The sequence below is a fragment of the Protobothrops mucrosquamatus genome, unplaced genomic scaffold, assembly GCF_001527695.2.
Source record: "Protobothrops mucrosquamatus isolate PMUCROS unplaced genomic scaffold, P.Mucros_1.0 scaffold7182, whole genome shotgun sequence".
NCBI lineage: Eukaryota > Metazoa > Chordata > Lepidosauria > Squamata > Viperidae > Protobothrops > Protobothrops mucrosquamatus.
In genome coordinates, this window is record NW_015392987.1 from 5,808 (window position 1) to 17,976 (window position 12,169).

General features: G+C 47.5%; 2 protein-coding genes across 2 annotated transcripts in view; both read left to right on the forward strand.

Moving 5' to 3' along the window:
- Window positions 1-1,484, forward strand: part of LOC107300469 (olfactory receptor 52K1-like) — a 5,878-nt gene extending 4,394 nt beyond the window's left edge. The window contains exons 2-3 of the mRNA XM_015829795.1: window positions 237-301; window positions 508-1,484. Of these exons, the coding sequence (XP_015685281.1) occupies window positions 237-301; window positions 508-1,484 (1,042 nt within the window). The remainder of the gene's footprint in view (window positions 1-236; window positions 302-507) is intronic.
- An 83-nt stretch (window positions 1,485-1,567) lies between these two features.
- LOC107300470 (olfactory receptor 52K1-like) lies at window positions 1,568-11,643 on the forward strand. Its single transcript, XM_015829796.1, has 3 exons — window positions 1,568-1,713; window positions 10,502-10,566; window positions 10,667-11,643. Exons 1-3 carry the CDS (start codon window positions 1,568-1,570, stop codon window positions 11,641-11,643), a joined length of 1,188 nt encoding a protein of 395 aa, XP_015685282.1.
- Window positions 11,644-12,169: the final 526 nt, after the last annotated feature.

Below are 12,169 nucleotides of genomic sequence, written 5' to 3' on the forward strand. Positions count from 1 at the left end.
AGCCAAGGGAGCACCAGGAACTCCACCGTTCATCCCGGAGCTATACAACGTTTCTTCTACCGGGAAGCTCCTCGTATGAATCGATGAGAAGCTCAGATTTTTTTTTGTCTGTGATTCGAAAGAGGTTACCCTCTTGGAAAGCCCCATTTCTGAGTTGAAGGACCCCATTTCCGAGGGTCCTTGAAGGTTCCACCTGAAATCAACTTCTGCTTTTTCTCTCTTTTCTCTCCCTGCAGGCAGGAAGTGGAGCTTTTCCCATTTCTTATTCACAGACTAGTCCAAGAGCGTGAAAAAATGCAGGGTGAGTAGTAACCACAGAGTTACCTTGTGGTAAGACGGTCGGCCAATAAATTTTACAATTAAATAAGCAGAACAAGGATTTGGTGAAGGAGCCAAAAGTGGGGGTCCTTTAAAAAAAAGTGACGTGTGACCGTTTTTCACACTTAGGATCCTGTTTATTACACAAGTGAAAGAGAGACAAAGGCTGTGAGCAAAACTCTCTCTGAGAATTGCTTTTTCTTCCTCTCTTATTAGCTCCTTCCAACCTCAGTGGCCAGGCTCCTTCCGCCTCCTTCCTCCTCCTGGGTCTTCCGGGACTGGAGAGTGTCCAGGCCTGGCTCTCCATCCCCTTCTGCTTCATCTACGCCGTGACCCTCTTGGGCAACACCACCCTGCTCTGGGTCATCTGGACAGAATCCAGCCTGCACCAGCCCATGTACCTCTTCCTCTCCATCCTGGCCCTCACCGACATGGCCATGCCCACCTGTATCCTGCCCAAGATGCTGGCCATCTTCTGGACCAAGGCCCAGGAGATCACCTTTGCTGCCTGCCTGGTGCAGATGTTCACGGTCCACGCCCTCTCCGTTGTGGAATCTGGGACGCTCACCGCCATGGCCTATGACCGATATGTGGCCATCTGCTACCCACTCAGCTACACAACCCTGTTGACCCCAAGGACGGTGGTCAAATTCGGAGCAGCCATTGCTATCCGGGCTTTTGTAATCATCTTACCCTTTCCTTTACTTTTGCTCAGGCTGAGATTCTGTCACTCACGAAATATCTCTCATACTTATTGTGAGCATATGGCTCTAGTAAATCTAGCTTGTGGGAACACCACTCCCAACAATCTCTACGGGTTGGCTGTGTCCCTCCTCATTGTCGGTGGAGACCTGACCTTCATCTTTGCCTCCTATGGACGGATCCTGCGGACCGTGTTCCGCCTGCCATCACTGGAGGCTCGTCACAAAGCCCTGGGCACTTGTGGGGCCCACGTGGGAGTCATCTTCATTCTGTACATCCCTGGACTTTTCTCCTTCCTTTCTCACCGTTTTGGGCACAGCATCCCCCACAATGTCCACATCTTCCTGGCCAATTTCTACTTGCTGGTCCCTTCCATGCTCAACCCCATGGTTTATGGGGCCAAGACCAAGGAGATCCGTGTGCGGGTGCTGATGGCTATGGGCATGCGAAGCAGGAAACTGTAGGTCCAAGGCAGACTGGCCAACTCATTATAGTGCTGTGTGAAATTAACAAATATTGTGTATTTTGATCTTTCTTTTCAATGTGGATGCAAATAAATTCTTCCATCTTCCTGGCCAACATCTACTTGCTGGTCCCTTCCATGCTCAACCCCATGGTTTATGGGGCCAAGACCAAGGAGATGCGTGACTGGCTGCAGTGGACTTTTGCATCTGGGAAAAAGACCCCCCAGATGTAAGAATGGGAGCTAGATCTGCTCTCAAAAGTAAACTTGATGGTTTGGGGAAGGATGTCCTAGGGCTAACCCCCACCCCGAGGCAGCTTCCATTATGCCAGATCCCTAAGGGGTTGTTGAGTTAGTGGCCTCCTCCCTTCCCTTCCTCTTTTGGAGCTGAGCCACGCGGGATGTTCCCCTGCCAGAATCACTGAGAGGGAAGAGGGTGCTGATTCCATAAGAACTCATCTCCATGTGATGTTCATGGAGAGCAGGATTTAGGTTTGGAAATTATCAAGCTCTGGAAAGCCCGAAAGTGGAAGAGTGAAGAAAACTCGAGTCCTTCTGTAGGGTTTATCTATTCCCAAACAAAGAATGCAGAAAGTCAGAAAGAATGTAGAATGTAGTCAGGGAAGATATAACAAAAAATTACAAGCCCAAACTTTAATCATGGTTTACAGAAGATCTTTAAAGGCAACTTTATTTTGCTGAGTGTTCACCCCAACTGAGCTTGTAGGGCTCCATCCTGGGCTGTGTTGGAGGAAAAGTCTTCATCGGGGTTCAGTCCAAGCAGGGAATTAACAAAACGGAGACTGCTTTAGAAAGAAGGTTGCAGTTTATTGAAGAGGAGAGCCAGACAGGAAGATGGCTCTGGAAGAAAAGAGAGAGAGTGAGCACATGTAGGGAGTGGGTTTTTATACCCTCTGGAGCCTTTTGTTTGGAGTTGTTCCTGTGGCATGAACTTTGACCTGAGTCTGAGTGTGCCTTTCTGATAATCTGATGGTGGTGGGTTAATCCTATTATGTCCCAAGGGTCATATCCTGCTTTCCTGGGGCTGGGGCTGATGGCTCTTAGATTTTTGGTGTTGATTCTAGGGATCTTTCTTCCTAATCCCAGTTTCCTGACTCCAGTCTTTCTGACAAGATTCTCACATCTGCATTTCTGCAGACCTGGTTTCTGTTTGGGACAGACAGACTTGGGGGGGGGGGTTGGTTTCTGCTTTTAAAATCCTTTAGAGAAATATATTCTGCCTTTTCAATATTTCCAAAAATATTTCTTTCTCTGGAGGGGGGGCTGACTTCCCACAGCTGATGTATTGTTTCTCCAATTTTAATCATTTTGGTTTCTTTTATTGTTTCACATATGATTTCAAGCTTTTGGAATCTACCCAGGATCTTTTGAGTTGGATGGACTGTAAAAACTGTTCAATAAATAAAACTAATAATCAGTAAAAAGGCCACCTATAGAACATTTTCCAACAAAATGTATACTCATGAAACTTTATCGAAAATCAACCCACTACCACACAATCAACGCAAGCTACGGAAAGGGCATTCCCAGAAGAGATAGGAATAAGCCTTTTGTCAACGCTGCTAATATTGAATATTCTTGCTTTGACAAAATATGCAGAACTGTCTGGTACTTTTAGAGTTAATTCAGGTGAGAATGGGAGAGGAGAGAAAAGCGCAGAAGGGAACGGAAGGGAATCTTTGCCCTCCAGGTTAATTGGAAGATGTGAATCATGACCCCAAAATAGGGGAGGGGAAATGCCTGGAATGTGATGTGCAAAGGAAGGGAAATTCAGATCTTGGCATTCTCCATGCCGTGCTGATGCTCCTTTACACTAATAAAGGCTTTTTAGTTTAAACAATGCCTGAAAGTTCTTTGAAGTGTTTCATTAGTCAGACACATGACACCTTTTTCTTAGAGAAAACCCCCTTCCTTCCTTCCTCTTCCTAAAAGCCCACCTGGAAGGTGAACCTGCCTTCTGCCGATTAGCTCTTCAGCAAAGAGGACTCCAATTCATCAATGGAGCCCTTTGGCTCCTGGAGTTGTGGATGCCCCATCACTGGAGGCTTTTGAGAAGAGATTGGAGAGCCCCTTGACTGGGATGGGAGAAGACAGGGGTCTTCAAACGTGGCCACTTTAAGACTTGTGGACTCCAACTCCCAGAATTCCTCAGCCAGCCCTGGATTTCTTTTCCACCAGACCCTCATCTGGACAATGCACACTCCAGTCGGCCATAACTACAGCCACCGGCTGTGCCCTCCCAGGCCCACGGGAGCTTCTCATATCCCGGCCTGGCTTGCAAAAAAAGCCCCCCAGCCCCGTTGCAAAGATGCCCCCCCAGGCTGGGAGGGTCCTGCCTCCAGAGGGCTAAAATCAGAGAGGAGCCCCTCGTGGTCAGTCGCGACCCTATCAAGGCTCCCGGATGACCCTGCCCGGAACACCTCAGTGCCAGCTACACAAATCAGCCCACCTTGCAAGGCCCCAGAGAAGGTTGTGACAAGGCCGGAAGAGAGCCCGGCTCTAACCCTGAGCCTCCAGGGGGGGTCCTGGGGGGGGTCACTCTGCCACCTGATGGTGCCCCGGCTCTAGAAAGCCCAGAAGTGCTCCAGAGGAGCCTTCTTTGGGGGGGCTCTCAGACACCCCCACTTCTTTCTTTCTTTCTTTCTTTCTTTCTTTCTTTCTTTCTTTCTTTCTTTCTCTCTCTCTCTCTCTCTCTCTTTCTTTCTTTCTCTCTCTCTCCCTCCTTCTTTCTTTCTTTCTTTCTTTTTTTCTCTCTCTCTCTCTTTCTTTCTTTCTCTCTCTCTCTCTCCCTCCTTTCTTTCTTTCTTTCTTTCTTTTTCTCTTTCTTTCATTCTTTCTCTCTCTCTGTCTCTCTCTCCCTCCCTCCCTCCCTCTTTCTTTCTTTCTTTCTCTCTCTCTCTCTCCCTCCCTCCCTCCCTCCCTCTTTCTTTCTTTCTTTCTTTCTTTCTTTCTTTCTTTCTTTCTTTTTTCTTTCTATTAAATTTATATGCTGCCCATTTCATAGTCTACTTTGTGGACCAACCTCGCACAAGCCAAAAGATGGAGGAGAAATTCTTTATTCATTAAATGTGTTGCCCTCTTTTCCTACCTTTGCTGAGAGAGACCAGCTGTGGCCACCCAGAGCAAGTTGACCCCCAACCCTGACAGCCAAGTGGGGGTCCCCAACTCCCACTACCCCCCCCCGAAGTCCCCTCCAAATTCATCTTCGGCTGGGTCCCCTCAGAACGGGAAGAAAACACCACCCTGGACGACTCTCCCAAAGGACGCAAACTCAGAGGAGCCACTGGTGTCATCTAGATATATTTTATTTCCCCAATTAAAACTGCTTTTTCCCCCTGAACCAGCTGGGGCTGGAGGCTGAGTCTGCTTCAGGAGAAGGGCTGGGCNAATGCAGAAAGTCAGAAAGAATGTAGAATGTAGTCAGGGAAGATATAACAAAAAATTACAAGCCCAAACTTTAATCATGGTTTACAGAAGATCTTTAAAGGCAACTTTATTTTGCTGAGTGTTCAACCCTAACTGAGCTTGTAGGGCTCCATCCTGGGCTGTGTTGAAGGAAAAGTCTTCATCAGGGTTCAGTCCAAGCCGGGAATAAACAAAACGGAGACTGCTTTAGAAAGAAGGTTGCAGTTTATTGAAGAGGAGAGCCAGACAGGAAGATGGCTCTGGAAGAAAAGAGAGAGAGAGAGCACATGTAGGGAGTGGTTTTTTATACCCTCTGGAGTCTTTTGTTTGGAGTTGTTCCTGTGGCATGAACTTTGACCTGAGTCTGAGTGTGCCTTTCTGGTATTCTGATGGTGGTAGGGTTAATCCTATTATGTCCCAAGGGTCATATCCTGCTTTCCTGGGGCTGGGGCTGATGCCTCTTAGATTTTTGGTGTTGATTCTAGGGATCTTTCTTCCTAATCCCAGGTTCCTGATTCCAGTGTTTCTGACAAGATTATCACACCTGCATTTCTGCAGACCTGGTTTCTGTTTGGGACAGACAGACTTGGGGGGGGGGTTTGGTTTCTGCAATTAAAATCCTTTAGAGAAATATATTCTGCCTTTTCAATATTTCCAAAAATATTTCTTTCTCTGGAGGGGGGGCTGACTTCCCACAGCTGATGTATTGTTCCTCTAATTTTAATCATTTTGGTTTCTTTTATTGTTTCACATATGATTTCAAGCTTTTGGAATCTACCCAGGATCTTTTGAGTTGGGTGGACTGTAAAAACTGTTCAATAAATAAAACTAATAATCAGGAAAAAGACCACCTATAGAACATTTTCCAACAAAATGTATACCCATGAAACTTTATCGAAAATCAACCCACTACCACACAATCAACGCTAGCTACGGAAAGGGCATTCCCAGAAGAGATGGGAATAAGCCTTTTGTCAACGCTGCTAATATTGAATATTCTTGCTTTGACAAAATATGCAGAACTGTCTGGTACTTTTAGAGTTAATTCAGATGAGAATGGGAGAGGAGAGAAAAGCGCAGAAGGGAACGGAAGGGAATCTTTGCCCTCCAGGTTAATTGGAAGATGTGAATCATGACCCCAAAATAGGGGAGGGGAAATGCCTGGAATGTTATGTGCAAAGGAAGGGAAATTCAGATCTTGGCATTCTCCATGCCATGCTGACGCTCCTTTACACTAATAAAGGCTTTTTAGTTTAAACAATGCCTGAAAGTTCTTTGAAGTGTTTCATTAGTCAGACACATGACACCTTTTTCTTAGAGAAAACCCCCTTCCTTCCTTCCTCTTCCTAAAAGCCCACCTGGAAGGTGAACCTGCCTTCTGCCAATTAGCTCTTCAGCAAAGAGGACTCCAATTAATCAATGGAGCCCTTTGGCTCCTGGAGTTGTGGATGCCCCATCACTGGAGGCTTTTGAGAAGAGATTGGAGAGCCCCTTGGCTGGGATGGGATAAGGCAGGGGTCTTCAAACGTGGCCACTTTAAGACTTGTGGACTCCAACTCCCAGAATTCCTCAGCCAGCCCTGGATTTCTTTTCCACCAGACCCTCATCTGGACAATGCACACTCCAGTCGGCCATAACTATAGCCACCGGCTGTGCCCTGCCAGGCCCACGGGAGCTTCTCACATCCCAGCCTGGCTTCCAAAAAAAGCCCCCCACCCCTGTTGCAAAGGTGCCCCCCAGGCTGGGAGGGTCCTGCCTCCAGAGGGCTAAAATCAGAGAGGAGCCCCTCGTGGTCAGTCACGACCCTATCTAGGCGCCCGGATGACCCTGCCCGGAACACCTCAGTGCCAGCTACACAAATCGGCCCACCTTGCAAGGGCCCAGAGAAGGTTGTGACAAGGCCAGAAGAGAGCCCGGCTCTAACCCTGGGCCTCCAGGGGGGGGTCCTGGGGGGGTCACTCTGCCATCTGATGGTGCCCCGGCTCTAGATGCCCAGAAGTGGGCTGGTCTTTGGAACAGAGGAGCCTTCTTTGGGGGGGGCTCTCAGACACCCCCACTTATTTGTCTTTCTTTCTTTCTTTCTTTCTTTCTTTCTCTCTCTCTCTCTCTCTCTCTCTTTCTTTCTTTCTCTCTCTCTCTCTCTCTCTCCCTTCCTCCCTCCCTCCCTCTTTCTTTCTTTCTTTCTTTCTTTCTTTCTTTCTCTCTCTCTCTCTCTCTCTCTCTTTCTTTCTTTCTCTCTCTCTCTCTCTCCCTTCCTCCCTCCCTCCCTCTTTCTTTCGTTCTTTCTTTCTTTCTCTCTCTCTCTCTCTCTCTTTCTTTTTTTCTCTCTCTCTCTCCCTTCCTCCATCCCTTTCTTTCTTTCTTTCTTTCTTTCTTTCTTTCTCTCTCTCTCTCTCTCTCTTCCTCCTTCTTTCTCTCTTTCTTTCTTTCTTTCTTTCTTTTTTCTTTCTTTCTTTCTTTCTTTCTATTAAATTTATATGCTGCCCATTTCATAGCCTACTGCTACTTTCTGGACCAACCTGACAAAGGCCAAAAGGTGGAGGAGAAATTCTTTATTCATTAATAGGGTTGCCAGGTCTGCTTCCAAAAAATAGCGGACAAGCGGGGGAGGGGGGGTTAAGTAGTAAAAAAAGTAGACTGTACAGCTTTAGATTATGTACCATTTCATCATAAAGCTTTTGAATAAAAAAAATGTCCACTATTTTGTGAAAAAAAATAGTGAACATAATGTGAAAAAAGTGGACTGTCCACTCAAATAGTGGACACCTGGCAACTCTATTCATTAAATGTGTTGCCCTCTTTTCCTTCTTTTGGTGAGAGAGACCAGCTGTGGCCACCCAGAGCAAGTTGACCCCCAACCCTGACAACCAAGCGGGGGTCCCCAACTCCCACTACCCCCCCCCCCCGAAGTCCCCTCCAAATTCATCTTCGGCTGGGTCCCCTCAGAACGGGAAGAAAACACCACCCTGGACGACTCTCCCAAAGGACGCAAACTCAGAGGAGCCATTGGTGTCATCTAGATATATTTTATTCCCCCAATTAAAACTGCTTTTTCCCCCTGAACCAGCTGGGGCTGGAGGCTGAGTCTGCTTCAGAAGAAGGGCTGGGCTGCCCTGCCTCTGCCTCCGTCCGGCCCCTGCGGGCAAGGTGGCACCTGGGGGCCTCTGGGGAGCCCCCCTCTCCCTTGGCCTTGCCCTGGTGGGAAACCCCCCCCTCACAGGAGCCTATGAAAGGGAAGGAGGGGATCCTCTCCTCCCCACTCGGCTCCCCATGAATGGGCAGCGTCCTCCAAGTGATGCAGGCCTGGCCAGGGATAGACGGAGGCTGGTCTGTGAGTCTGCCCTGCCCCCCCCCATACTGCTCGCCTCCCTTCTGCCCTGCGCTTAGAAGGGGAAGGGAAGGGAAGGGAAGGAAAGAAAAGGAAAGGAAAGGAAAGGAAGAGAGAAGGGAAGGGAAGGGAGAGAGAAGGGAAGGGAAGGACTTTTGCAGCCAGCCAAGCCACCTTGGGGCTTACATTCTCTTCCCCTTAAATTCACCTTCTTTGCAGATGCTGAAAACAGAAACCCTTTGGGACTTTCCAAGACAAAAAGGTGAGCATGTTTTTTACCAGGTTTATTTTCAACTAGCAAAATGAGCCTCATCCAAACCATTGGGGTGTGTGAGAAGAGTGTGGGAAAAGATAAGGCAGGTGAGACAGAAGATCTAGAGGAGGGAAGAAGAGGAGAAAGCCACATATTGTGGAAGGAACTGGGTAGGTTTTATTTCTCCCCTTGCAAACCAGAATGTCACCAGGGATGGGTTGATTTGCACAGATGCCAATTTCAGAAGGAGATTGGCAAACTAGGCGATATCTAGAGGGCCCCAGAAGCAGTGATGGACGTGGAGGCAAAGGTCTGGGAGAAAAGAGAGCAGGGCGGGTGTGGTTCACCTGGAAACACCTGGCGTATAGGTTAGAGGAGAAGCTTTTCCAAACCACAAACTTTCAGCTTCTTCTTGAGAACTCTAAGGAGGGACGAGCAACAGAAGAAAATTTAAGGAACTCGGGGATGGAGTGTGGACTCCTTGGTGCTCTCTGACCTTGGTGGTTTTCTTGTAGACGTTTCACTCCCCATCTAGGTAGCATCATCAGTGTTAGAGAGTTTGGGGTTTTCCCCCTGTTTATATGTCACAACTTACACTGCGTGGAGATGATGGTGGGGTGTGTAGTTCTCTCCTTCTTATTAGAAGAATTAGGAATTAAATTAATATTGTTGGCATGTATCGATGTCAAATATGGTTTTTGTATGATTGTCTGGTTTTAATCCCTGCTTCTCTGGGTATTGTTGACTGGAGAAATTGTGTTCTAGTCTTGGTTTCCTTTTTAGCTTTTTATTCTCTCTTCAATGGTGTGTAAATGTGGGTTTATCTCTATGTGTCCGTTGATGGCTGATGTGTCTGAATGCCCACCTTCCAGGAATTCCCTGGCATTTTTGGATTTAGCTTGGTCTAGGATGCTTACACTTTTCCTGTTGAAATTATGCTTGGGTGTCTCCATGTACTCTGAGATTAGGGAGTTTTTATTGTGTCTTCTGACTGCTATTTTGTGTCCATGGGTGTGAGGTTGGCATTCAAACAAAACTATAAATAGACACATAAACCACATTTGCTCACCATTAAAAAGAGACAAAGCAAAAGCTAACAAGAAAGAAATTAAAAAGCGACAAACAGCCAGAGAAGCAGGGATTAACACTAGACAAACAACCAAGGAGGAAACAATACTCCAATTATGCAACTGCCAAAGAGTTGGAAGGGGCCTTGGAGGTCTTCTAGTCCAACCCCCTGCTCAGGCAGGAAACCCTTTACCATTTCAGACAAATGGCTGTCCAGTCTCTTCTTAGAAACTTCCAGTGTTGGAGCATTCGCCGCTTCTGGAGGCAGGTGGTTCCACTGGTTAATTGTTCTAACTGTCAGGAAGTTTCTCCTTAGTTCTAGGTTGCTTCTCTCCTTGATCAGTTTCCATCTGTTGCTTCTTGTCTTTGCCCTCAGGTGCTTTGAAGAATAGCTTGACTCCCTCTTCTTTGGGGCAGCCCCTGAGATATTGGAAGGCTGCTATCCTGTCTCCCCTCGTCCTTCTCTTCATTAAACCAGACATACCCAATTCCAGCAACCGTTCCTTGTACGTTTTAGCCTCCAGACCTCTAATCATCTTTGTTGCTCTTCTCTGCCCTCTTTCCAGAGTCTCAATTATCTTTTTTACATCGTGGTGACCAAATGAAACACCAAACAAACAATCAAGCAGAAAACCATGTTTATTATCAATGGACACCCACAGTATCGATCCAATTCCTGATTCTCCCCACAATAAGCCCAAAAGCAAAGCCAAGGGAGCACCAGGAACTCCACCGTTCATCCCGGAGCTATACAACGTTTCTTCTACCGGGAAGCTCCTTGTATGAATCGATGAGAAGCTCAGATTTTTTTTTGTCTGTGATTCGAAAGAGGTTACCCTCTTGGAAATCCCCATTTCCGAGTTGAAGGACCCCATTTCGGAGGGTCCTTGAAGGTTCCACCTGAAACCAACTTCTGCTTTTTCTCTCTTTTCTCTCCCTGCAGGCAGGAAGTGGAGCTTTTCCCATTTCTTATTCACAGACTAGTCCAAGAGCGTGAAAAAATGCAGGGTGAGTAGTAACCACAGAGTTACCTTGTGGTGAGACGGTCGGCCAATAAAGTTTATTACACAAGTGAAAGAGAGACAAAGGCTGTGAGCAAAACTCTGAGAATTGCTTTTTCTTCCTCTCTTATTAGCTCCTTCCAACCTCAGTGGCCAGGCTCCTTCCACCTCCTTCCTCCTCCTGGGTCTTCCGGGACTGGAGAGTGTCCAGGCCTGGCTCTCCATCCCCTTCTGCTTCATCTACGCCGTGACCCTCTTGGGCAACGCCACCCTGCTCTGGGTCATCTGGACAGAATCCAGCCTGCACCAGCCCATGTACCTCTTCCTCTCCATCCTGGCCCTCACCGACATGGCCATGCCCACCTGTGTCCTGCCCAAGATGCTGGCCATCTTCTGGACCAAGGCCGAAGAGATCACCTTCGCTGCCTGCCTGGTGCAGATGTTCACGGTCCACGCCCTCTCCGTTGTGGAATCTGGGACGCTCACCGCCATGGCCTATGACCGATATGTGGCCATCTGCTACCCACTCAGCTACACAACCCTGTTGACCCCAAGGACGGTGGTCAAATTCGGAGTAGCCATTGCTATCCGGGCTTTTGTAATCATCTTACCCTTTCCTTTCCTTTTGCTCAGGCTGAGATTCTGCCACTCCCGAAATATCTCTCATACTTATTGTGAGCATATGGCTCTAGTAAATCTAGCTTGTGGGAACACCGCTCCTAACAATCTCTACGGGTTGGTTGTGTCCCTCCTCATTGTCGGTGGAGACCTGACCTTCATCTTCGCCTCCTATGGACGGATCCTGCGGACGGTGTTCCGCCTGCCATCACTGGAGGCTCGTCAAAAAGCCCTGGGCACTTGTGGGGCCCACGTGGGAGTCATCTTCATTCTGTACACCCCTGGACTTTTCTCCTTCCTTTCTCACCGTTTTGGGCACAGCATCCCCCACAGTGTCCACATCTTCCTGGCCAATTTCTACTTGCTGGTCCCTTCCATGCTCAACCCCATGGTTTATGGGGCCAAGACCAAGGAGATCCGTGTGCGGGTGCTGATGGCTATGGGCATGAGAAGCAGGAAACTGTAGGTCCAAGGTAGACTGGCCAACTCATTATAGTGCTGTGCGAAATTAACAAATATAGTGTAATGTGATCTTTCTGTTCAATGTGGATGCAAATAAATTCTTCCATTATTCCTGGCCAACATCTACTTGCTGGTCCCTTCCATGCTCAACCCCATGGTTTATGGGGCTCAGACCAAGGAGACCCGTGACCGGCTGCAGTGGACTTTTGCATCTTGGAAAAAGATCCCCCAGATGTAAGAATGGGAGCTAGATCTGCTCTCAGAAGTAAACCTGATGGTTTGTTAAATATGCATAAAGGTACTCCGATTTCAATAGTCTGGGATGCTAGCAAAGCTTAGATGAGAGGTATTTTGATCTCTATGAATGCTGCTCATAAGAGAAAGCAAGCACAAAAACGAAAAGATTTAGAGGAGGATATTAAATCGAAAGAACAGGCTTTTATTTCAAATCCGCTGGATAATAACTTAAAAGTATCTATAACCATGCTTAGGGAACAATTTAATATGTTAATAGCTGACCAGACAGCAAC